We start from the raw sequence: 25,921 nt of genomic DNA, 5'->3' as shown, positions 1-25,921 counted from the left end.
CCCCCGCGCGGCCCGCAGCCCGCCCCCCCGGCCGCCGCCGCAGCCCGGGCCGCGTAGGCCCCCAGCCGTGCCTTTGAAAGGCGGCGGGAGGCGGCGGCGCGATGGCGAGCCTCGGGCGCCTGCTCTGTGTGCTGGGCCTGCTCCTGTGGGCGGCGGCGGGCCCCGGCTCGTGCTCTCCTCGCGCCTCCTCGTCCAGCAAGCCCATCATCGGTAAGAAGGCCGGGCGGGAGCCGCGGGCCTGCGGGCGGGTGTCGGTCCCCGGCGCGCCCCGCCCTGGAAACACCGAGTCGGGGGTACGAGCCGTGCCCTCGTTCGTAGCACGAGGAAGAGCCGAGCCGAGGCGCCCTCCCGACCGTGCCGGAGCGCCGCGAGCGCCGGGCGGTTTCCTCGAGTCCGCTTGGCTCTTCGAGCTGGGAGGGAGGAGGGAGCGCTGGGAAGAAGCCTTTGCACATGGCTGGGACTTGCTACGGACTCACCCAGCTCTGTACATGTGTGGGTTGCAGTTGCAAGGAGCGAGGGCCTGCTTTAAGGTGCAATGCATTATACACGTAAACATGGATTGGCCAGAGAATCCAGATTTTACGGTATACATTGGGTTCTTGTCATCTTCAGCACAGGAGGGCAGCAGTGGCTGCTCTAATCCCAATGTCAGTTCTCCCTGGTGTGGAAGTGAAGCATGCATTTTTTTCATTTCCAACGCATTCGTGTTTTATTTTATATTTTATAATTTTATTTATTTATTTTATTTTATTTATTATCTTATTTTTAGCGCATTCGTGTTTTAAAGAGTAAAATCAGTTTGCATCGCCAGAACAGACATTCGATGCGGGGAAGGGGAAGGCTGCCCAGCCTAGAATTAAAATTTGCCAAAAGCAGTTTATGTCAGACAATTAAGATTGGCCATACTTTAGAGGTAGTATGATGCTATTGAAAGTCTTTAACCTTCCTAGAAGAGGAACATCATATTCTGTAACGAAATAGAAAATAAACGAATATATATATTTTTTCCTATATATTGGTAGTGCCCAATTTTCTTTTTTTTTTTTTTTTTTAAATTTTTTATTTATTTGTGATAGTCACAGAGAGAGAGAGAGAATGAGGCAGAGACACAGGCAGAGGGAGAAGCAGGCTCCATGCACCGGGAGCCCGACGTGGGATTCGATCCCGGGTCTCCAGGATCGCGCCCTGGGCCAAAGGCAGGCGCCAAACCGCTGCGCCACCCAGGGATCCCAGTGCCCAATTTTCAAGTGCGTTCTGTATCAACATTTGGAACGGAATGCCTTATTTCATAGCTATTTAAAATGGTGGCTAGATTCCCCAAAGAGAATTAACTCAAAATAGAATTCTGTGTAGTGCTTTGAGAATTGTGAGTACCGAGAGGAGGGAAAGAGGGGGAGAAAAAAAGGAGGGATTCTTTCCCTTTCCTAGAAGCAGTGGTAGTCCAGGGTCAAATACAGAAAAGGGGAATGTTTTTTCAGTCCCATCAGTTAAGACAAAATAGTTAACTAAGCACCTACTATGTGCAAGGCATTAAATTAAGAAGTGCAGAGGAGTCAAAGACAAGGAAACCATAAAAGTTGTGAGGTGGCCTTAAAGTATGGGTAGAATTTGGGCCACATTTTGAGGGACTTAACAGCCTGAGTTTTTGCCTTCTGGATGGGAAAAGTGAGTATGTGGGTGTAGGGGCAGGGAGGGGGAGAAGTTGGTGGAACTTACATTCTAATATACTTTTCTCCTTCCTGGTACTTATGTTCAGAGGTCCCAGACCTTTTTTGTAGCACCTCACCTTGCCTGCCTTGTACCACTCCATTCTCCATTTTCTGTGGCTCTCCCTAATTCTTTCCTTACCACATTTCATTTTCCTCCGCAAAGACAGTCTTATCCATAGCAAGAAAAACAGTCGTAACAAATTGTGGCATCTGGCAAGTGTTAACCAATGCTTAACAAATGACAACTTTTGTGACAAGCTGGAAATAGAGAAGTGATTGATTTAGACAGCTCTTCCTATTAGGTGGCCTCTAGAGGCAATGAAGGTGTTCCAAATGCTGAAGCAGTAAATGATAAGGGCACTGGTGTATTCTCCGGATAGACTTTTTTTTTTTTTTAAAGATTTTATTTATTTATTCATGAGAGACAGATGAGAGAGAGAGAGAGAGAGAAAGAGAAAGAGAGGCAGAGACACAGGCAGAGGGAGAAGCAGGCTGCATTCAGGGAGCCCGATGTGGGACTTGCTCCTGGGTCTCCAGAATCACGCCCTGGGCCTAAGGCAGACACTAAACTGCTGAGCCACCCAGGGATTCCCAGATAGACATGTTTTGATGTATATTAGATGAAGTACTGTGCTGGGGCTGAGATTTCAGTGATAAGAGGTAGGTGGGGCCGAGCGCATAGGGTCTTGTAGGGTTTATAAAAGTTTAGGAACCCATTGAAGTACTTACTTAAACAAAGAGGTACCTCCTGTTGATTTGTTGTCTCTGATCTCATTTCCAATTGTTTTCTCCCCTTGCTCACACAGAGCTCTAGTCATATGGACTCCTTGAGATGTGAAAGGCACATGCCTGACTCAGGGCTTTGCACTTGCTGTTCCCACACCCTGAAACCCTCTTCTTCCAGATGCTTGCACATAGTTTACTCCCTCATCCCTCTGAAGTCCTGGCTCAAATGTCATGTTCTACTTTCTCAGAGAGGACTTGCCTGCCTGTTGTATTTAAGGAGACTTTCTTCCCCCGATAGATGGGACCAACTCCTCCCCTTCTCCAACACACACCTTCTTACTCTACTTACTTTTTACGTTTTTCCCTTAGCATTTGCCACCAGCCATCAGACTTTCTGTTTTAACTTTTTATCTTGTTAATTATTTGTCCTCTCTTCTCTCCCTCCCACACACTGGGATTAAAGCCCACAAGGGAGGGATTTTTCTTTTGTTCACTCATGTGTCTCCAGCACCTAGTTCAGTGCCTGGCATATATTATGAGTCAGTAAAATACTGAATGAAGAAATGAGTGAATGAATGAATGGCAATATATTCAGATTTCTTTCCATGTGGAGAACTGGAATTGTGGAGGATTGTTTAAGAAAGGATGCAGAGAGACCTTTTAAGAAGCTATTGTAATAGTCTGCAGAGGAGGCAAGATGTTGATTGCTTAGATTAATGTAGTATTGCTAATGTTGGAGGGATGTGGACAGAAGATATTTCCACTCTTTTGCTTTATTATCAATGAAGCAGTGTGTCTTTGAGTGTGGGACGGGAGAGACCTCCTTCTAGACTTAAAGATGTGACTGATCCAGCCTGTGTGAAGGAGGCTGGTGCTACTGTAAACCTGCACTGGAGCTTATTTGGTCTCCTTCGTGAGGCGAGAGAGAGGAGGCTACTTAAAACTCAGATTAGTCCCTGCTGCTCTTTTACCAAAGTCTATGGATGTATTTACAGAAGAAGCTTTGTATTTAATTCTGTGAATTAAACAAGCAAAGTACTGATATTTTTACTGTGATGTGTCTCAGTTTCTAAGTAAGAAAAAAGGGAAATTGTTTGAAACTAAATTTCTTTCTTTCTTTGTAATTTAGGAGTATTAATGCAAAAATGTCGTAATAAGGAACTGAAAAGCCTGGGAAAATACTATATTGCTGCATCCTATGTAAAATATCTGGAGTCTGCAGGTGCAAGAGTTGTACCAATAAGGTATGAGCTGATATTTTTTACACTATATAAATAAAAACTCCTGTTTTATCTTAAATTATTTTTTATCTCAAAAATTAATGTTTTCTTTGCTATGATTGTATCATTTAAATGTGGTAACATTGCTCCTAATTTTTGTCATGCACCTAATGCTTAGAGTCATTAAATTGTTTCAAGTAAGAAGCTGTCTGTATTTACAATGCTATTAGAGGTCTGTCAAGCGTGTTAGGTAAAGAATGAAATGATAGTTTCCAATACCCCAGAAAAGGTGGTATTCATCAGACATTTGGAAAATAATGGAGTAAAAGAATTGACAACTTAACCAGCTTTATTCCATAATATTAGGAAACACTATGGAATTAGGGAACACTTATGGAATAAAACACAGTTTTAGAAGATAACTTTAAAAAAACCTTCACACTCTTCTTTAAAAGTTTATAAATAACTAGCACAGTGGTGTTGCTTCAATATAAATAACAAGAATTGCAATCTTAAAGGAGCTACATTACTTTTTGTGATATAATGGCATAGTAAGATTAAATGACTTACTTATGTCATGTTTTAGAATCTTCCAGCTCTCCTTGTCTAATCCACTGTAAGTGATTTCACACACAAAACAAACTGCTTGCTTTGGGCAACCTGTTTATGTGATTAATTCCACATTAAAAAGCTATAACAAAGAAAGGTACTGTTCAAATAAAACACTAATAATCAAAATGCAAACATTACAACTGAGAGAATTGTACCACAAAATGGTTTTATGTTTAGCCTCATACGGATCGTCCTCTTGTTTAATCTTTTACGTTTATTTATTTATTTATTTATTTTATGATAGTCACAGAGAGAGAGAGAGAGAGGCAGAGACATAGGCAGAGGGAGAAGCAGGCTCCATGCACTGGGAGCCCGACGTGGGATTCGATCCCGGATCTCCAGGATCGCGCCCTGGACCAAAGGCAGGCGCCAAACCGCTGCGCCACCCAGGGATCCCGATCTTTTACGTTTAATTATCTCTACCCCATTCGCTTTTGACATTCGTCTTTCATTTTTTTTCATAGCAAATCTAATTTTTCAAATGAAACCTTATTTGGAACCCAGATAACACCAGAGTTTTAGAACTGAGGAGGTTTTAAGGCTTCAGAACAGTGTTTCAAAGTTTTGATCATGGGAGCTTTTTTCTGCAAGTGTTCTTTTAGGACATTCGTGCCGATAATCTGGATTCAAGGTAGGAGAGACACAGGCAGGTAGACCAGTTCAGAAACTGTTGAGGGAGGCTAAGTGTGAAGTGATGAGGCTTGACCTACTTGTAGGATCGATGGGTAAATATTCTCTAAAAATATCAGCAAGATTGAATGACTAATAGAATGAAAGGACATAGGGAGGAATAGTTGAGAATGAGGAGTTTTGAAACTGGACAAGTTTTGAAACTCGGAAGTTTTGAAACTGGGGAAGTTTTGAAACTGAGCAAGTTTTGAAACCTGATGACTTAGCAGCAGAATGCTGGCATTTATGACAGTCACTGAAAACATGACTGTCAGGATGGAGGTTAATTTCCAGCTTGGGTTCCCAAAGTTCATCTTAAGGTATATTGCTCAGAATTAGAATCATATTATCCTACAAAAACTATGTAGTGCGTGGCAGCTAAATTCCCAGAGTAACCTATAAAGGATGACCTAATATAGAATGAGAATGAAGTGGCCATACAATAATGTTGAATTTATTTCTGAGTTTTGGATGCTGGGAGCCAACTTCTGTGATTTAGAAGGGAAAAGGAGGAGGATGGGAGACCTAGGCAAAATTCTGGAATACTTAAAGAAATTTGTCTTTGGTCTCCTGTCTTCTTGGGTCCCTGTTGCCCTGAGGTTATCATAAATCCTCACTGAGGGGCTAGTGGAACCCACGGAGCATCCTTCTGAGAGGTAGCCTGTGACAGCCCATGGGTTGCTTTTGGTTTAAAAATGTAAAACAGAAAAAAAATGTAAAACAGTTTTAAACATTTACAAATCAGAAGACTTCAGAAAAGTCTGATTTTCCAGCCTTCTTTTTTTTTTTTTTAAGACAGTCTTCAGGGCTGACTTTAAAATGAAGTAAGCACCCACCATTAGCAACAATGCCTGTTATTCCTTTTCTTGCTGCTGAAACTGTCATCTGCCTTCTTTAACAGGCTCAAGCTGTTTTCTTTTAGATAAAGAGAGAATAAACTTTTTCATGCCCTATTGAGAAGGTCTTTGGTTTCTAGAAAGTCTGACTGCAAATAACATTTGTATTCAAAGAATGTGACCTGGCCTGTCTTTCCTGCCCAGACTCTGAGGCACTGGAGTTCGGGACACTTCTTCCCCACCTCCCCTCAACAATTAAGCCCCTTAAGGGTGATTAGCAGGGTCCAAAGGTTCTGTCATGGACAATAGGGGAGCCATTTATTTAGAATTAATGAAATGATTGAAACCAGGCCACCCGGCTAGCTGGTAGAAGTCCCTGGAATGTAGCTGAGTGATCTAAATCCATTCTGGTGGTGATTGTATGTCCTGGTTTAAATATTCATGGGGAAGATTCTGGGTCCTGACAGTTTGGTTCCCTTTTTATTGACACAGTGTGGGGAGGTTGGGTTGGCCGAATACTGGGAATGTGGACTCAGATTTGAATCTCCGTGTCACTTCCCAAGTCAGGGCTATTTGTCCATTAATCCTCTGTCTAAAATATTGCTAAGCACCACTGCAATATCACCCACTGCTTTATAGCTCTCTCTTGGGAGGAGGATTATTATGAACTTTTTTTTTTTAAAGAGCATTTGAGAGAGTGAGAGAGTGAGCACAGGGAGAGGGAGAATTTCCAATAGACTCCCTTGCTGAGCATGAAGCTTGACACACGGGCTCAATCTCACAACCCTGAGATCATGATCTGAGCTGAAATAACAGTCAGATGCTTAACCAACCGAGCCACCCAGGCACCCCTAAATAGCTTGGACTTGCAAAGCTCATTTGTACCTACAGGAAAACCCAGCACGACGAAGCACAGCCCAAGTTCTGGGCATCATAAGTGTATTTAAAAATGGAAGAGGTGTTGTAATGCCCTCCGTCCCCCGCCCCCCCTCCAAAACGGTCCCTGGAGCAGGAATGGACTTTGGTTGACATTGATCATAAGCCTACTTCTTTTATGGCTGATTGAGAGGGTATCATACCTTGTTATTTTCTTAGAGAACCAGAAGACTGCTTAATGTAGGAAAGTTCTCACAGGAATTTCATAACCAGGATACTCTCTTTTCTCGTTCTTGCATTTTCTTGAACTGTTGGAAGAGCAAACCCATTTTACTGTGACTTAACTAAATTTTCACGTATCAGTCCCATCACTTTTTTCTGGAGAAGGGTCTAAAATCATCAATAACTTAGTGATGTTAGGAGCCCTTAAGTGGTGTTTGATGAAAGGAGCTTCAGCATAATTACCTGGGCAACTTAGCTTCAGAATAATTATCTGGTGTACAGTGATGTGCATGCAGCCTGTCCCTAGATCTGAACTCATGACTTTTGAATACACAGTTGTGTATTCAAAATCTTTTGCAGTTGGTGGTGGGGATGGAATATAGCAGACTTGACATTTATATGTATTGTTTTTATCTGCCCAAACTGCTTATAGTTAAGGTAGGCACATTAATAAATCTGTTTACTTAGTCTTTATATAAAACTACTGAACATCCTTACATGTTTTTGATGGTTTTCACCTAGCAGAGAAATTACTGGTGCCCAAATCTCATGGTCTTTAATGTTTTACATATTAACACGAACTTCACGATATTAAATTATATGAGACCACATAAAAACATGTTTATTTGTCTGATTAGCAAAACAAGGATATAATTACAGTATGCGATTTTCATGTAGTTTGAAAAAATTCCTCTAGGAAGGGAGAGAAAAATTATCTGGTATTTAACAATTATTTTTTATTTGTCTTTTTAAAATTAATGTGGGGACTTCACCTACAGCCTTACATTTTTCCTTTGGTTTTGGAAATGGATCTTTTGTAACTGTTTTTATTGTTTTCAGGCCTGATCTTACAAATGAAGAGTATAAAAAGCTTTTCCAATCTATTAATGGGTAAGTTGGCAATTGGTTTGTTACAGGGTATGAGGTAGATGTAATCTGCTTTTGCAAAAAGGTACTTATAAATATACATGTTACTGTGTAACTATCATATAGTAGTGTAATGTTAGTTTTCCAAGTTCTTTTATAGGAATTGCTTTGTTGAGAAATTGGAAAAGTCCTGCAGAGAGAAGGCAGTTTAAGAAATAAATGTTGCATAGTGGATCCATTTAGTTTATTTAAACATATGACATAATCTTTGTTTTTTTAATGCGTAAATGCTTACTCTCTTAAATATTTTGAAGCCACTTTGAATGCCATGGCATACTGCTTATTTAGGAGATTTAGAAGTCCTAGTCTGAGGATAATAATCGATTATCTTTCAGGGGATAATTTGAATAGAATTTGGAAAAAAGCTTTCTGTTCTCTGGCTTCACCACAAAAGATATGATTGGTTAGCTTAACAATAAAACTTTTAATCACATGAAAAATGTTCAACATTACTCATAATTAAAGGTTAGATAATTATAACTATTAAAAACTATTTTTAACTATCAAGTTGGCAAAGAAGACAATTTGTTAATACTCTATGGTGAGGCTGTGAGGTAACAAGTATTCTCATACTCTATGAGTCTGTAAGTTATATAGTTTTTTGTAGGATAGGTTTGCAATATCTACTGAAATTGAAATGAAATTAAAAATGCACATACCTTTTGACCCAGGAAATCTGTCAGAAGGAATTTTATTTTATAAATATATTCTTCTTGTTATGTGAAAACTTAGACCCAACACTCATAGTAGAATTGTCTGAAATATCTCCAGTTTGGAAGCCACCCAGTAGTCAGTCAGTTGGGAATTGGGTAAAAAGAGATTAACTACATGCATATAAAAGAGTATTATGGACAGATTAAAAAAAGTGAGGGTATCAGTAGATTCTGGTTTGGATCACTTGTTATATGGACAGTGTGATACTGTTATGTAAAAAATTAAGGCACATAATGGTTTGTATAGGATACTCTCGTTTGCTCTTTTTTTTTTTTTAAGGTAGGGGTGAGGAGATTAAGCATAGCATAATCTATCAGGTGAACACACAGATTTTAAAGCTGGTAGTTTTTAAAGATATTTATTTATTTATTTATTTATTTATTTATTTATTTATTTATTTATTTATTCTATCTATCTATCTATCTATCTATCTATCTATCTATCTATCTATCTATGAGAGAGAGAGAGAGAGAGAGAGAACACACACCAGTCTGGGAAGGAGAGGGGGAGTAAGAGGGAGAAACAGACTCTTCCTCACCAAGCAAGGAGCCCAAATGGGACTAGATCCTACAACCTTGAGCCAAAATCAGAGTCCAGTGCTCAACTGACTGAGCCGCCCAGGCGCCCCTAAAGGTGGTTGTTTTTGATTGGGAGTTGAGTAGAAGAAGTCTATTTTATGATAAAGCTTTTATAAAAAGAGCTTCTTTCCCTGCCACCCTGACTTTTAAAAGCTATGTTTATTACTTTTTTTTTTTTGAAGCTATGAGTAAAACATATACAGTACCCATTATGTGCGGTGTACTTTGGCATAGAAGAGATAAGTAAGCCCAGGTCAGAATATATGATAGAACTTCAAAAATATACAAGAAATATATACCAGAAAATGAGCTGTACTCTCCTGAAACTTCAGAATCACCTTTATTGAGCCCGTGTTACACAGTGAACCCCATACTGCTCTGTGAAGGAACACAGATGCAAAGGCAGAGACTTGCTTTTAAAGGGGTTTCCCAATCTGAAAGAGACAGACCTAAAATTTTACTTTATGAAAGGACTTTGGCATTAAACACACCAGGTTTGAGCAGAGGCAGCTTTTTAGAAATGGAGTAAATGAAAAGGGACACCTGCTAATGAGCCTTCTTTAAGCCACTTTTAATTGTAGGGTTTTCTGCATAGTTTCATGGTAGATGTTCTACCTTATAGTTTGTAAGTTTTCTACTAGACTATGAAAAATTCCTCATCCTTTTCTCTCCAAGCTAATACTAAGAGGTAGAATGTATTTGTTGAATGAGCAATAGTCTCTAAGTGAAACTTTGGGGTGCCTGGGTGGCTTAGTAGGTTAAGCATCCAACTCGGGTTTAGCTCTGGTTGTGATCTCAGGGTCATGAGATCGAGCCATATGTCAGGCTCTGCACCAAGCGTGGAGCCTGCTTGGGATTCTCTTTCTCTCTCTCCCTCTGCCCTCTCCCCACCCCCCGTCACATGTGTTCTCTCTCTCTTTCTTAAAAAATGTGAACTGTCATATATCTCAAATTCATATTTAAGTATTTTAGAATTTTAACACATTTAATCCAGTTTTGTAATCTTTTTTGAATAACTCTAGTTATTTGAAGACTTGTTATATATTTTAAATTTTATTTTTTTAAATTTTTTTTAAAGATTTTATTTATTTATTCATGATAGACACAGAGAGAGAGAGAGAGAGAGAGAAGCAGAGACACAGGCAGAGAGAGAAGCAGGCTCCATGCTTTGAGCCCGACGCGGGACTCGATCCCGGGACTCCAGGATCGTGCCCTGGGCCAAAGACAGGCGCTCAACCGCTGAGCCACCCAGGGATCTCCTGTATTTTAAAATTTAATATAAAAAGTTGATATAGGGATGCCTAGGTGTCTCAGCGGTTGAGCGCCGGCCTTTGGTTCAGGGTGTGATCCCAGAGTCCCAGGATCGAGTCCCACATGGGGCTTCCTGCATGGAGCTTGCATCTCCTCTGCCTATGTTTCTGCCCCTCTCTCTCTGTGTCTCTCGTGAATAAATAAATAAAATCTTAAAAAAAGATATAAAAAATAGTAAATATTTTTCTGTATCTCTCCTTTATGGGTAGAATAAAATAAAATCAAACATGACTTCCCCTCTTTTTTCCCAGAATTTTTCTGGATTTTTAATTTTGTCGTTTCAAAATTTTTTAATAGTGTGCGTATTTTAGAAGAAATTTCAGGGTGATAACAAAAATTAAATTCTCATGAATATTTAATTCTAGCCTACATATATTCTTATGACCATTTTGTTCTTTATGATTAAAAATAATTCTCTACGAGCCAAGACTGACTCATGATTGTGGGCCTGTAATTGATTTTGGCATCATTGATTCCATAATTTAAACCTAGCTGTACCTAGAATTTTATCTCGACTTTATTTCTAGCTTTGTACACTCTCCTCCTCTTCCCCACTTACTTATTCTTCATTTATCCACCCTCCGTCTCAAAAATAAACTTGTTTATTGAAGAAGTTTTGGAAGAATATGCACAAAAGTATTAACTATGGTATTTTACAAATGTGTAGGAATGTAAATACTTTATATATTTTTGTCATAATTTTCTTTCTTTAGTGATACTGCTGCTGATAAGGAAAACGTTGTTTTAAAATAAAATAGAGTGTTTATTTTCTGTGGGGCATAGGTTTGAAATGCACCCTATTTGATGTTGTTTCAGGATCCTTTTCCCTGGAGGAAGTGTTGACCTCAAGAAGTCAGGTTATGCTCTCGCGGCCAAAACATTTTACAACTTTGCCAAACAGGTAAATATCAGTTGCATATTATTCCGGGTGGGTTTTGTTAATTTTGCATGAGGACAGTTCTTTCTTTCTTTCTTTTTTTTTAAAAAAAAAATTTTTATTGGAGTTCAGTTCGCCAACATTTAGCATAACACCCAGTGTTCATCCCACCAAGTGCCCCACTTAGTGCCCATCACCCAGTCACTCCAACCCCTCGCTTACTTCCCTTTCCACTACCACTTGTTCATTTCCCAGAGTTAGGTGTCTCTCATGTTTAGGACAGTTCTTTTCGTAAGCAATGTGGTAATACTTCCCTCACAATGACCCCAGCTTCATCCGCCTTTAACTTTTGAGCTTCCTGCTGTTTAGCAGCCCTTGGTGGCACTCACCTGTTTCCTGTGTTTTCCATTTAATTCTGGGCTTCCGAGGGAACCAGGGCCTGGCAGACTGGCCGTCTGCACTAGTGCTCATTGATATGAAACAGGTGCTCATGCTAAGCTGTTTTTTTTGTGTGTGTACCAGGCATTGTTCATATGTTACTAGTTCTCATCTCCTCTTGAAACCGCTCTTCGTCCTGACTTCTTCTATCCTATTTGACTTGTCCTCACAGTTACTCTCGACTCCACATTCAGATAGCCGGCAGAGCCTCTTGAATCCTTTTGCAATGTCTCACATTGAGCCTGCCTCTGCACTTTACCTCAGATCCTTACTGTTTCTCTCCTGAACTATAATCTTGATTGCCCTCGTATCTGCCCCTGCCCTTAAATATTTCCCTGAAGAACTGCTTTTAGCCTATGAGATACTTGTTTAGAAACTTTTAATTCTAGGCTAAATAATCTGTAGCCTTTCATAGTCTTGGGATCAAGACATAGAGTGTGTGTCCCCGGCCCACTTTCCTAGCTTTTCCTTATGCACATAATTGAAGCTGGTTTGGTATTTCTAGCATGTATTCTCTGTCCTCCTACTTTTAAACTGGTTTAGTCTGTTTCTTTCCATTCCATCCCTAATTCACAACTTGTCCATCTTTCCAGGAAAAGGTCCTCCTTCCCTTCTGCCCAGATTTCTTTCCCAACTCCACCAGGAATGGCATCCTGCTTCCCTCTTAACAGAGCATTTTGTTGTAGAATAATTCAAACATTTATTTAGCTCCTGCTCAATTATATGACAGGGTCCATGATCTTCAGGAGCCTCTATTTCAGAAGACAGAATATCTTGACGCTAGTTATTCATGTCTCAGCAGATTTCATGGTCCTAACACCCTTTGAGGTGTTCCTCATTTCATATTATACGGTACCATGTACTTAGTACATGCTTAATGGATATTATTTTTTGAAAAAGTGAGCAAAGTGGAAATTTTATAATGTGAATGATTTGAAATGCATTGGAAATATATATTTGAATATTATAAAATAGTCATTTTGCCTTTTGCATAGAAGAACTCGTGTAACTAGCTTGCTCAATTAAAAAAAGACAAAAAGGGGATCCCTGGGTGGCGCAGCGGTTTGGCGCCTGCCTTTGGCCCAGGGCGCGATCCTGGAGACCCGGGATCGAATCCCACATCAGGCTCCCGGTGCATGGAGCCTGCTTCTCCCTCTGCCTATGTCTCTGCCTCTCTCTCTTTCTCTCTCTGTGACTATCATAAATAAATAAAAATTAAAAAAAAAAAAAAAAAAGACAAAAAGGAGCCACCGAACCCCTAAGACCCAAAAGTCTCCTTTTTGAAATGTAATTACCTACTTGAAGATACCAAAAAACAAAACAAAACAAAAAAAGCTCAGCAGCCTCAAACTTATTTAGCCACAGCCGTTTCTTTCCTGACTGTTCCTTTCTTTCCAGATCATGGATTTCCTCTGATTTAAATTTGATTAGCTGAAGGTGGTATGATCCAGCTATTACTAGAAATCCAGCTAATAATCCAGCTTTCCTATAAATCCTGAGATAATGAAGGAAGAACTTCAGAGTGTGTTCAAACCGGGCCATCATCCAGAGCAACAAGATTTGTAGAAGATGTATAAATAGACATCTCTCTAGCATTATCTTTAATATTTGCAGTTCCTAATTGTCACTTGTATTGCTTGGTAGTTGCCTGGCAGTTTCTTTCCCAGCACAGCTGAGATTTGGAGAATTTGATTGACTAAAACTGAATTATTATACAGGAGCTTGATCTGAGGAAAGGTTAAGTGCTAGCCTACTTAATGGATCCTGGAAAATTCTTTAGAAACCCATGCATGATTCAGGTGCCTGCCTTGAAATGACAAATCAAATGTATAATTTTTGTTTTAAAAAGTTTGAATAACCTTTTCTCTTTTACTCTGCAAAGAGTTTTGATGATGGAGACTATTTTCCTGTGTGGGGCACTTGCCTTGGATTCGAAGAGCTTTCATACCTGATTAGTGGACAGTGCTTATTAACTCTTACACATACTGATGGAATTACAATGCCACTGAACTTCACTAAAGGTGAGAATTCTCTTTTCAACCATTTTTTAAAAAAAAGATTTTATTTATTCATGAGAGACACAGAGAAAGAGGCAGAGACATAGGCAGAGGGAGAAGCAGGCTCCTTTTCGGGAGCCTGATGCTGACTCAATCCCAGGATCCCGGGATCACAACCTGAGCCAAAGGCAGCCCCTCAACCACTGAGCCACCCAGGTACCCCTCTTTTCGACCATTTTAAAAATATTACTTGGGCTGGATTAGTAAGGAGCAAATATTCAAGTCAGAAATACTCCTAATGTTTACTAATTTTTAAATTATTTGCACAAGCTGCCGATATGAATGATCACTTTTGTTCTGAGCTGTGACGACGGCTTAGGAGTTTTGAGTTTTGACCATTCATTGCCTATAGGGATATCAGGACCATGCATGATTAAGACCTCTAATATTGGACCAGAGCTTTAGTCCTAGCTTTGTCCCTTTTGCGTTGGAGAAAAGTTTAACCTCTCTTGACTTTAATTTCCTGGTTTTAAAGGCTTTTCCTTTTAGAATTGTTTGTGAAGATTAAATAAGATACTCCTTTTCAGCTAATGTGCTAAGTGCTTTAAATACAATTCATAAATGTTAGCCATGATTACAGTACAGCATTTTTCTCTTGACTGTGCACTCTGTTCTAACCCTAGCTATGGTGTGCTGCAATTCGATTCTGGTGTAATCACCTGGAGTTAACGCAGGCTCCATAGTTATAGATTATCTCACCAGTTAGACTGCCCTTAATTCAGATACCATCCACAGGTCACATCCCCAGGCCACCCACACTTCTGACCGACTGGCCACAATTTTAAGGATTCCCATGACCCTTCCTGAGATTTTGTAATTCACCAGAATGACTCACAGAACTCAGAAAAGTGCTGTGTTTGCACTAACAATTTTATTGTGAAGGATACACATAGGATGAGGTCCCACAGGGAATGCAGAGCTTCCACGTCCTCTCCCTGTTGAGTCAGAGCACACCACTCTGCTGGCACGTCAATATGTTCACCAACTGGAAAACTCCCATGAGCTTTATTGTCTAGAATTTGTTACTGGGGTTTCATTGCAAAGGCAAGCTAGATTTAATCATCTGCTGGGTGACTCAACTCAATCTTTATTCCCCTTTCCATCCCTGGAAATCAGGCTGGCTCAAAGTCCTAACCTATTCTAATCCTGTGGTTGATTTCTCTGAGGATCAGCGATCTAGGGGCCCACCGAAGTCACCTCATTAGCATGACGAAGACACTCCTGTTGCTTAGGAAATTCTGAGAGTTTTAGAAGCTCCCTGTCAGGAACTCAGGGCAAAGACCAGGAAAATTCTGTTATATCCCTCTGTGTAACTAGGTAATGATTCTTGTAGGTTACCTATCTCTGAATCCTCAGAGTTGAGTGCTGTCAGCTATTTCTATTCTCATGAGGATTTTGGATGGAAAGCAGTAGTTGTTATACATAGAACCTACAGAATGCTTTATATACTTTTCAAAGTTCTTTCTCACATTATCTTTCTTAATTATTGCAAGACCTCTGTGCGAAGTACATGTATTAGGTCAGACTATTTTGGATATATGTGGTGAAATACCAGTGGGTATAAAAAAAGAAATAAAATTCACCCAAGTACCTTACGTCAGATTTTTATCTGAGGTGTAGGATTCTCATGGAAGCCATCAGCATGCTGCATGAGAGGCTTCATTTAGGGAAAGCTGGTGTTGAGGTAAATTGCTCTTTTTGATCTATATACTGAGTAGGAATCTCTTGGCCTGTTTAATGTTCTTTCCTACATTGTTGGTATTTTAAAACTTTTTAAATTCCAGATACCTTTGAAAATATGTTGAACATTCTGGATCATTTCCTGAGAAAACAAAAGTATATAGTATATTCGTGCGGTAAATTGTACCTGTTTTCAAGAAAACACAAGTTAAAATTTTCTGTTTCTTCTATGGCTAGCCTGATAATTAATCTGCCAGAAGGATTTTAGTTATTCATGTTAAAATTCTAGAAGTACTTAATATGGAACTTATTTGAATTTATATGTTAGACTCATGAATATATGAATACATGTGTGGAAATGATATGTTTTGCTTTCATTTGGTTATCTTATGTCTTAATTATGGCCCTTTTTGGCCATACATCAGTGAGTTCAGTGGATTTTATTTTTTCGGTGTTTAAATTATTTATCTTGTGCTTAAATTATTTCAGATGCATCGCAGAGCAGAATGTTCCAGAACTTTCCTCCTGACTTGTTGAAGTCATTATCAGTGGAACCTCTGACTGCAAACTTCCACAAGTGGAGCCTCTCTGTGACGGTATTACATTAATTAACAATGAAATTAATGCAGGTAGATTAACTACAGAAGTAATTATTTTGTTTTATTTTTATACTCTAGAATTTTACAAAGAATGAAAACTTAAAGGAGTTTTTCAGTGTATTAACTACAAATACAGATGGCAAGACTGAGTTTATTTCAACAATGGAAGGTATCTATCATGGCACATGGACACTTTATTTCACTTATATTTATATTAATTTTGATTTGATGCTTACGAATAAAATCATGTTACTCTGGGGTGTGGGGATAGAAGCTAAGGCATTTTGGGGGATAGGAGGTGTGTTTTTGTCTATGTTCCAAATCAGTTGTGATTTACCTGGGTCATCTGATAGATGGAGTGATGGAGAAGGAAAGTAAAGAGTAAGGGGGGATTAGATAAAGAAATAAATGAAGAAAATGATTTCTGTTTCTAGCAGTGTTGTAGAATGAGTACTGTGATGGATTCTCCTCCCAAAAACAACAAAAAATATGACTCATGTTCAGAAAAACATCTTCCTAAACACAAGTTTACCCCACTATCCAAAAGTAGAGCCTTTCTATGAAACTCCTAAGCCACAATGGCACAAAACAGAGTATCTCTCCACTTTCCAAGAGTTCAAGTTAAGCCACTTTGGTTTTATGAAACACCTGCACGAGTACCTGTTTCCTCTAACAGAGAAATCTGAAGAGGATTTTCACTTTTGTGAAATAAAGCTGTGACTATACTAGTGTAAGTCTTTCATAACAGGGAAGTGGCATAATGTGGAGTTTTGGAAAGCAGAGGGATACCTGAACATTGATGAAGTGACAGGATACTCAGACCAAAACCTCTGGTAGTTAAGTGGAGTAGTTTTTTCTTTAATAAAGTGTAGTTGACAAACAATGTTAATAGGAGTTTTTGGTGTACAACATAGTGATCCAACAATTCCATTATTATGCAGTGCTCACCACAATAAGTGTACTTTTCTATCACCGTAGAGTTATTACAGTATTATTGACGTATTCCCTGTGCTGTACTTTTCACCCCTGTAACTTATTTATTTTATAGCTGGGAGTTGTAACTTTTAATACCCTTCCCTTATTTTGCCCATCTCCTCATGCCCTTTCCCTCTGGCAACCACCAGTTTGTTTTTGTATTTGTGAGTCTGTTTCTATTTTTTGTTTGTCTTGTTTTTTAGGTTCTACATATAAGCAAGGTCATATAGTATTTGTCTTTCTGTCACTTGTTATACTTAGTGTAATACCCTGTTGCTCCACCCATGATGTCCCAAATGGCAGGATTTCATTCTTTTTTATGACAGAGTAATATTCCATTTTATGTATATGCCACATCTTCTTTATATACATTCATCTATTGCTGGACACTTAGGTTGCTTCCATATCTTGGCTCTTGCAAATGATGCAGTAAGCATAGGGGTGCATACATCTTTTTAAATTAGTGTTTCCGTTTTCTTCGTGTAAATACTCAGCAGTGGAATTACTAGGTTATATGGTATTATATTACTAAGTGGAGTATTTAAACCAGCATTATTATTATTGAATCAGGAGGACGTAAGATGAACCCCCCCGCAGTCAAAGTATCCCATGTAGCAGTACCCCCAACAAATCCTGCCTGCGTAACTGTGAGAATTGCCATCTTGTACTTTGACCCTTAAGGGAGATGGGGTGGTAGTAAATAAGCCTTGAGCATTCATAATGACAGGCTGGTCACATGTGGCCTGCATTAAACTGGGAAGTTCAATAAATCTCAAGTCGAAATTTTTGTTTAGAGTTGTCTCAGTCTGGTAGTGTCCCAACATGCATGGAAAAAGTGAATATTAATAATTCTCTCTGGAGAAAACTTCATTTATCCCAGACTTTAAGGGAGTTCCACATTATGAGGCTTTAAGGAAAAATGAGCAGTTCCTAGCCAAAAAATCAAGTACCATGAATGAGAGCTTACAGAAACAATAGACATCTTTGAGTCAGGGAGGCCGGTCAGTGCTACCCGAGAGGCCAGGGTGCTGGAGGGGAGTAAACTGGAAGAAGGTGGGCGTGGTTCATGTTACCCGAAGATTGGCCTTATTACTGGCTTGCTCTTGGGGGAGGCCAAAGGTCGGAGGGTTTACAAACAATATCTGGGGAATTCTGGGGAAGGTTGGTCAGCCCAGCCAGAAGTGAGCTGATCATCTTCTCTTTAAGTCTGTTTCCCGCCTCTGTGTTTTGGTCCAGCAGTAGCACTGCCATTTGCCACATCGGCCTAAGTGAGAAACTTGGATGTTGTCTTTGACTTACTGCCCTCCTTTTCTGCATCTAAAAAATTTGTGCCACTTTTCTGCTCCCCAGATGCATGAAAATGTTACCTCCCATCGATCCAGCTTAGCCTTGTCCTATAGTAACTACTTTCCTAACCTGCCAATTCCTCAGTAGCCTCCTAACTGTCCACAGAGCCACCTCCCAGGCAGCCTCTGAAACACCAGTCATGACTTTAGGAACCATCCCACAAAGGGACATAGTTTAGGCTGAGGCAAGTTGGCTGGCATAAAAGGACCCCAAAAATGCATGGCATAGTTTGTTCTCCTATGAATACATCATTAACGGAGGGAAACAGACCCTTGGTGGAAGAAACTTGGGTCACTAATCACATGGGACAAGTTTTATCTCTGGGAGAATAAGCACAATTTTACTTTGACATTGTGAGTTATAAAATAATGTTTTACATAGGCTATAAAACATAACTTTATTGTAAATTACATTTTAGATCATTCTTTTTTTTTTTTTTTTTTTCATTTATTTTATTTGAGAGAGGGAGAGAGCACATGCAATGTGCTGAAGGAGCTAAAGCAGAAGGACAAGCAGACTCTGCACTGAGCAGGGATATGGGGCTTGGTCCCACAACTCTGAGATCATGACCACCAGAGCCGAAATCAAGAGTCAGACGCTTAACCAACTGAGCCAACCAGGTTCCCCTTAGACCATTCTTAATACTTACTCATTTGTGTTCTTCATGCAGGGTACAAGTATCCAGTATATGGTGTCCAGTGGCATCCAGAGAAAGCACCTTATGAGTGGGGTCAATTAAAAGGCATTTCCCATGCACCTAATGCTGTGAAGGCTGCATTCTACTTAGCTGAGTTCTTTGTTGCTGAAGGTAATATGTGGGTATATAATTTTATTAGTCTAGTATATGTAGTTTTGGAGGAAATTGTCCTGATCTGAACTTTGTATACTCTTTTTGCTCTATAGATGTTCTGTAGGTTTAACTTTAACAAAAAAATAAATTATGTGAAAGCCCTGAAATTCAGATATTAAGCATTCAAATAAAACCAGGACAGTTATTTCAGTTAACGGTATTGTATGCTCTGAAGTGCGCTAAATTCTTAAACAATAGCATAGATTGCTGAGTTCTTTTCTTTCTTTCTTTCTTTCTTTCTTTCTTTCTTTCTTTCTTTCTTTCTTTCTTCTTTCTTTCTTTCTCTCTCTTTCTCTCTCTCTCTCTCTTTCTCTCTCTCTTTCTCTCTCTCTCTCTCTTTCTCTTTCTTCTCTTTGTTTCATTCTTTCTTCCTAGATTTCATTTATTTATTAGAGATTTATTAGAGAGAGAGACAGAGAGAAAGCATGAGTGGGGTGGGGAAGGGAGAAGCAGGCTCCCCGCTAAGCAGGGAGCTCAGTGTGGGCTCAATCCCAGGACCTTGAGATCATGACCTGAGCCAAAGACGCTCAACTGACTGAACCACCCAGGTACCCCTTTTGTTTGTTTGTTTGTTTGTTTTTAACTTATTTATTCGTGAGAGAGTGAGTGCATGCAGGTGAGGGGAGAAGCCAAGAGAGAGGGAGTCCTCAGGCAAGCTCTCCACTGAACATGGATCCCAATGTGGGGCTCTATTCCAGGACCCCAAGACCATGATATGAGCTGATCAAGAGTTGGCCACTCAACCGACTAAGCCACCTAGGTGTCCCTAGATGCTTAAGTTTTAGTTGAGTGATACAAACACAATTGCAAGGGACAGGGCATCATCACTCTGGTGAGGCATGAACTTCGGCCGGCTGGGTTTGCCCCCTCTCCCCAAGCTTGCCTTAAGCTTTTGTCAACCCTCCTTGCTCACACATTAGTAAAGTGCTTCCTCATGAGTTTACTCTGGTTAAGAATTACATTCAGTTGAATGGGTAGTTTCATGACCAAAACCCCAAACTGAAAACAAAATCTTCCCATGTGCAGTATTAATCCCAAGTAACATTTTTGTGTCACGTGTATGGGGATAAATGAGAACAGCAAATAGGTGGAGTTGGTTGCAGTACTATCACATGGCAGGGCTATTCTCTTTATCTCTATTTCCCAACATTCTTCTTCTAAAACTGCCACAAAGCCTGTATTTATTTCCACTTGAGGATAAAGTCTGAGCCTTCACTGCTTCACACTCTGACGTCAGCTGACTTGTGCCTCCTCGTCTGTTACATTTCTGTCTTATCTCCCACTTCTCTGTCTGCCTCAGCTTTGCCAGTTTCTCCATTCCCTTGACTCTGGGAGCATCTCCATGAACACAGACGATGAGAACAACACAGTGTATTATTCTGTGTGGCTACTAGGCAAGGTTCTTTTTTTTTTTTTTTTTTTTTTTTTATTCAAGAGGGAGACACAGGCAGAGACAGAGGGAGGAGCAGGCTCCTTGCAGAAAGCCTGATGTGGGACTTGATCCCAGGACTCCAGGATCACACCTTGGGCCAAAGGCAACTGCTCAGCCACCCAAGCGTCCCTAGGCTAGGGTTCTTGAGTGCTAGGTCTTTGCCCCATTTCTATTTCCATCTCCGGGTTCTGCATCAAATCTTGTACATAGTAGGCCCTTTGCGAGTGTTTAGATCAGTGGGAGAGTGAGCCCCACACTGGATCTGGTGCAGGGCCGAAGCAGATGCTCTTTCAGCAGAGGCAATAAATAAGTTAGGTGCTACTTTATCTGGGAGAAATCTTAGAAGACATTTCTCTTTTTCTGATGGTATTTTTTTTGGTGGTATTTTCCTGCTTGATACTGCTGATTATAGGAAGAAATGTTAGAAGGTAGCCTTTTGAAAATTTTATCCGATCTTTTTAAAATTTAGCTGTCTTTTTCTTGCAGCTCGGAAAAACAGTCATCATTTCGAATCTGCCGTTGAAGAGAATGAAGCACTGATTTATCAGTTCCGTCCAGTTTATACGGGAAATATTTCTTCATTTCAGCAAAGTTATATATTTGATTGACAGCCTGCAATGTGTTAACAGAGAAATTTTGAATCATTCCGTGATTAAACTGTTGCAATAACTTGCTACTCATGGCAATAATGGAAAGCCACACAGAAAAGATCCCTTTTCTATGATATTACTAGCTCTGATTCTTCATTCAGTGTATTTGACAATTTATATCGCCTTTGATAATCAGTGAGATAAACAATCCCAGTGTATTTCATGGAAAAGCTTTTATCTGAAGATTAGAACAAAACAAAAGGATTGAAAATAACAAATATTTTTTTTCTTATTGATTGTGGAAATAAACACCTCCCCCTACCCATCAACCCCATCCTTACCAAAGACCCTTTTTATATCCTACCTCTAGTTCACTGTGAGTCTTTCTTTGAGTCTTAGGAGTATTGGGGTTGTGTGTGTGTGTGTGTGTGTGTGTGTGTGTGTGTGTGTGTGAGAGAGAGAGAGAGAATATGTGAGTATGTGTATGTGAGTAAGAGTGTGAGAAAATTTGTATATGTGAAGGTGTGTATATGTACATGAGTGTGAGGGTGTGTATGTATGAGTACGTGTACATGAGGGTGTAAGTGTGAGAATTTGAATATGTGTGAGGTGTATGTGAGAGCATGTAAGTGTGAGGATGTGTACATGAGAGAAGGTGTGTATGTGTGAGAGCATACAAGTGAGAATGTTTACGTGAGTGCGTAAAGGTGTGTATGTGATTGTAAGTGTGAGAATGAGGGTGTTTGAGTATGTGTATATGAGAGTATGAGTATGAGGGTGTGAATGTGTACATAAGAGAGTGTGTAAGAGTGTGCGCATATACCTATATTTCCTTTTCTGCCTTTTCAGCTCCATAGTTAAACTGCATACCTGAAAGCAAAGCATGTCTTGAACTTTTTATCTCTCACGGTGTCTAACACAGTAAGCCCTCCATAAATACTTGTGACCATTGGGGAGTAAACTTCTTTCCATGGAAAATCATTTGAAAGCTGCTGTACATTTATTTGCATACACTTTATTTTTTTTTTTTAATTTTTATTTATTTATGATAGTCACACACAGAGAGAGAGAGAGGCAGAGACATAGGCAGAGGGAGAAGCAGGCTCCATGCACCGGGAGCCCGACGTGGGATTCGATCCCGGGTCTCCAGGATCGCGCCCTGGGCCAAAGGCAGGCACCAAACCGCTGCGCCACCCAGGGATACCTGCATACACTTTAATACATTTCTCAATCTGTCTTCCCACTCCCATCCCTCATCATCCCACGCACCCTCACCAACTCTGACATTTAGGAATTCCTCGAGGACAACAAAGCAGAAGAGCAGATAATTTGAGCTGTTTTTGACAGACAAATGTTTATGCATCTGTTCTCTGTCCTTCAGAGCTCCTGCTAGAGAAGCAGAAACCCAGGAAACAGTGACTGGGCAAAGTGTTGTAGGAGATGAGCAATGATTTTATGTACAGAAAGATAACAATAGGGGCACCTGGGGGGCTCAGTGGTTGAGCATCTGCCTTTGGCTCAGGTTGGGATCCTGGGATCGAGTCCTGCGTCAGGCTCCCCCTGCAGGGAGCCTGCTTCTCCCTCTGCCTGTGTCTCTACCTCTCTCTGGGTCTCTTATGAATAAGATCTTTTAGAAGATAATCTGAAGATAATAAAACCATGAGCTTTGGGCAAGAAGTCCAAAGAGAACATAGAAATTGTAACACGTCTAGTCAGTTAATCACGGGCCTTTAACAAGAGTGGCAGACTTAGTTTCTATCTACGAGCAAAAAAGTTCTGTTAAGTCTTGTCCAGTGTGCCATTGCTAACTAACTTCACCACCTTCTTACCGCTAGAAAAAGGTTAGCAATGCTGTTAGACTGCCAGGGCTTTTCCTAACCCATTTGCGTTAAAATCTAAATTTCACTTCTGAAGTTCCCTAATAACCCTCCACCCTGACTTTATCCTTGCTCACGATACCATAGCATCCATCCTTCTGCCATGAATACCAGCTTCTAATTGCTCCCAAAGATTCTCACTATGCTTCATTGATAATGACCGCAAACACAAGAAAATGGAAGCCATCATTTCCTTTTTACTTTAAGTTTTCCATTTTTCCAGCCATGTATTTTTTTTTTTTTTGAAGTCTTCTATGCTAGACTCACATTATTCCAAGAATGCAATCATTTTCAAAGCTGACAACAGCCTTACTTTTTATTTGGCACCGCCTGCCAGAAGGCTTGGCAAGAGGCCCAAGGGCAAGTGAGAAGAGCAGTCCCATCCAGACAACAACTGTCCCTTTCTTGTCTAGCTTGAGACTGACCGGGGCAGCTTGATGTTGCTACATCAATGGAGGGAAGAGAAGATGGAGTAGAGGTGCCTGTTGAGGTTACTGAGCCAACATTCAGGAAGACCACAGGAGGAGATAGCTGCCCGGAAGGAGTAGAGTGACTGCCCAACTATCATGCAGCCCCTGGAAAGAGTAGAGTGACCACCTTGGGTGCCAGTGACTGGAGACACGAAGGCTAAAAGATGGGGGTTGCCACCCCACTACCTTTGCATTCTATAAACCAGAGGCAACACTGTAGTTGGAAGTTGGATGTGTAAAGGTCAATACACACAGGCCCACACTTGCAGCTCAAGCCCAGGCATCAGCAGTAGACCCCAGTAGCCCACATCCTTGAACTTGCCCTGTGCCCCTCATGAAAGTCACTTAAAAGCAGTGTGTCAGCACCATTCTGGCCAACCAATCTCATGCACTCCTGTGAAAGAAATCCTGTGCCTTCTGTCTGGGTGGCCCTCCTGGAACTGGAGTCTGGCCACAGGACCCGGGACAATTCCAAAAGCTGCTTGGGCATCTTGGTAAGGCACAAATGGAGTAGTGTTGGATAGTATGTTGAAGGGCAGAAGCGGGCCCAAGGGCCCATGCAAGTCTGCCTAGGCTCAGAGTGCCCTACCCACATGGCTCTGCCAAGGCTGGCTCCCCACCACTGTGGAGGCGCATAGGAAATGTTGGAGGGATGTGCTTCCTGTGACCAGGACCCACACAAGACCAGGTCCAGGTGCAGGGTACCCAACCCAGACAGCACTTTGCTCTGACCAGTCCCAGGCACGAGAAAGGGGCTTGGATGGCTTTGAGGAAGGTACTCCAGAGAGGCGGCCTGGCTGGGCAAGGTCTGGAGCAGGACCTCTGCTTGCCTGTGTCTAGGGGTGATGATGCTTCCTGACTCACGAGGGGCCCAGTGACAACTGCTGCATAAAGAGAGAAACTGAGGAAGCATTAGAATCTGAAGTATAGATGCCACACTCCACACCATGCTCATGGAAGACACCCCTCATGGCCCCAGGACCCTCATCAAGCCAGTTCATGACTCCAATCATCTATCTCTAGTGTGAGAGCTGATATGTCAGCTGAAATTTATTTGCTACTGCTTCTGGTTGAAAGCAGTGCTTTTCGAGCTTACATGCATGGGAATCACCTGGGCACCTTACTAAAATGCAGATTCTGATTCGGCAGGTCTGGGGTTAGGCCTGCGTATCTTCTGACCAGCTCCCAGGTGATGCTGATGCTATCCGTCAGCGGGCCACACTGAGGCTCGAGACTTCTCTGTTGGCAGGACAGGAGCAGAGTCTAAAAGACAAAGTGTGAGCAAGTCGATGTGTGGGTGGGGAGAAGAAAAAGGAAGAAAGGACAAAAGGAGGAAGGATTGAGTAAATGGGGCTTTCTGTGCGTAAGAGACAGCTAATGAGGATCCTTCCCCAGCCTACAGCTGATGCAGCGTATAAGGGTTTTGGGGGAACAACTACCAAAGTCATTACCTCACCGTCCCCCATATTTCTCATCCTTTTACCCCTATGAAACATTTCAAATGGAGTGGGAATGTTGGACTCCAAAGCACAGGCTGTCACTCATTTCTACTCAGCCAGATGTTTTTGAGTGCCCACAGATTTATGTAACTTGTGGCCTGACACAAGATGTTCCATGAATAGATGTTAGTGGTCTCATTTCCACACTGCGGAGTGTGCAAATCCTTGTACCTCAGCAGGCTGAGTTTCTGGGGTTAGGATGGTCCTGTGGTTTCTCAAAGTACAGTGATAACTCCCACCAAAGTATTCAAGCCCAGTGAGCACATGGCACACGGTGCCCCTCCTCTCATTTCCCCTGCCTTCTCTGCAATATTGAACAGCCCTCATACATGCTGCGTCTTTCTGCCCTATCAGACTAGCAAGAAAATACAGCACTTTTTTCATATGGGAAGAATTAAGAGAAAAGAGTCTTTTGCTCCTTAGACACAGAAGCTTTATTATTATTTATCTTGTAATTTTACCCCACTTATCAAATTTCTTTCTAAAATGAAATAAGTTTTTATTCCATGTAGCATTTTCATTCTCACAGTTTAAAATTAACTGAGGCATTTTGCAGTAATGAATCAGAAACACTAGATGTCACACAAGAACCACCTAGCCTAAGGTTTAACCTCGTGTTTACATTCGACCACTTAGTAGATTTTAGGTTTCCAGAAATCTTAAGAATGTTTCATTGCACACTTATCATATTGATTTAAATACCAATAGTTTCTTGAATCGTTATGTTGTCTATGTCAGGGATATCTCAGAAAAACTAACGGTTGTGTAAACATAGATTTATGCCTAATTCTAGATATTTTATATTCTGATCTATGAGAAGGCCCTGAAAG

At 40.7% G+C, this 25,921-nt stretch overlaps 1 protein-coding gene across 1 annotated transcript; it reads left to right on the top strand.

Annotated features, from left to right (window-relative positions):
* The first annotated feature begins 14 nt into the window (after nucleotides 1–14).
* On the top strand, nucleotides 15–21,608 carry GGH (gamma-glutamyl hydrolase). The gene is made up of 9 exons (XM_025477829.3): nucleotides 15–210; nucleotides 3,565–3,679; nucleotides 7,711–7,761; nucleotides 11,217–11,301; nucleotides 13,598–13,736; nucleotides 15,942–16,048; nucleotides 16,130–16,220; nucleotides 19,044–19,181; nucleotides 21,142–21,608. Exons 1-9 carry the CDS (start codon nucleotides 102–104, stop codon nucleotides 21,261–21,263), a joined length of 957 nt encoding a protein of 318 aa, XP_025333614.1. The 5' UTR covers nucleotides 15–101; the 3' UTR covers nucleotides 21,264–21,608.
* Nucleotides 21,609–25,921: the final 4,313 nt, after the last annotated feature.

Source organism: Canis lupus, chromosome 29 (genome assembly GCF_003254725.2).
Source record: "Canis lupus dingo isolate Sandy chromosome 29, ASM325472v2, whole genome shotgun sequence".
NCBI lineage: Eukaryota > Metazoa > Chordata > Mammalia > Carnivora > Canidae > Canis > Canis lupus.
This window is presented reverse-complemented; position numbering and strand designations above follow the sequence as displayed.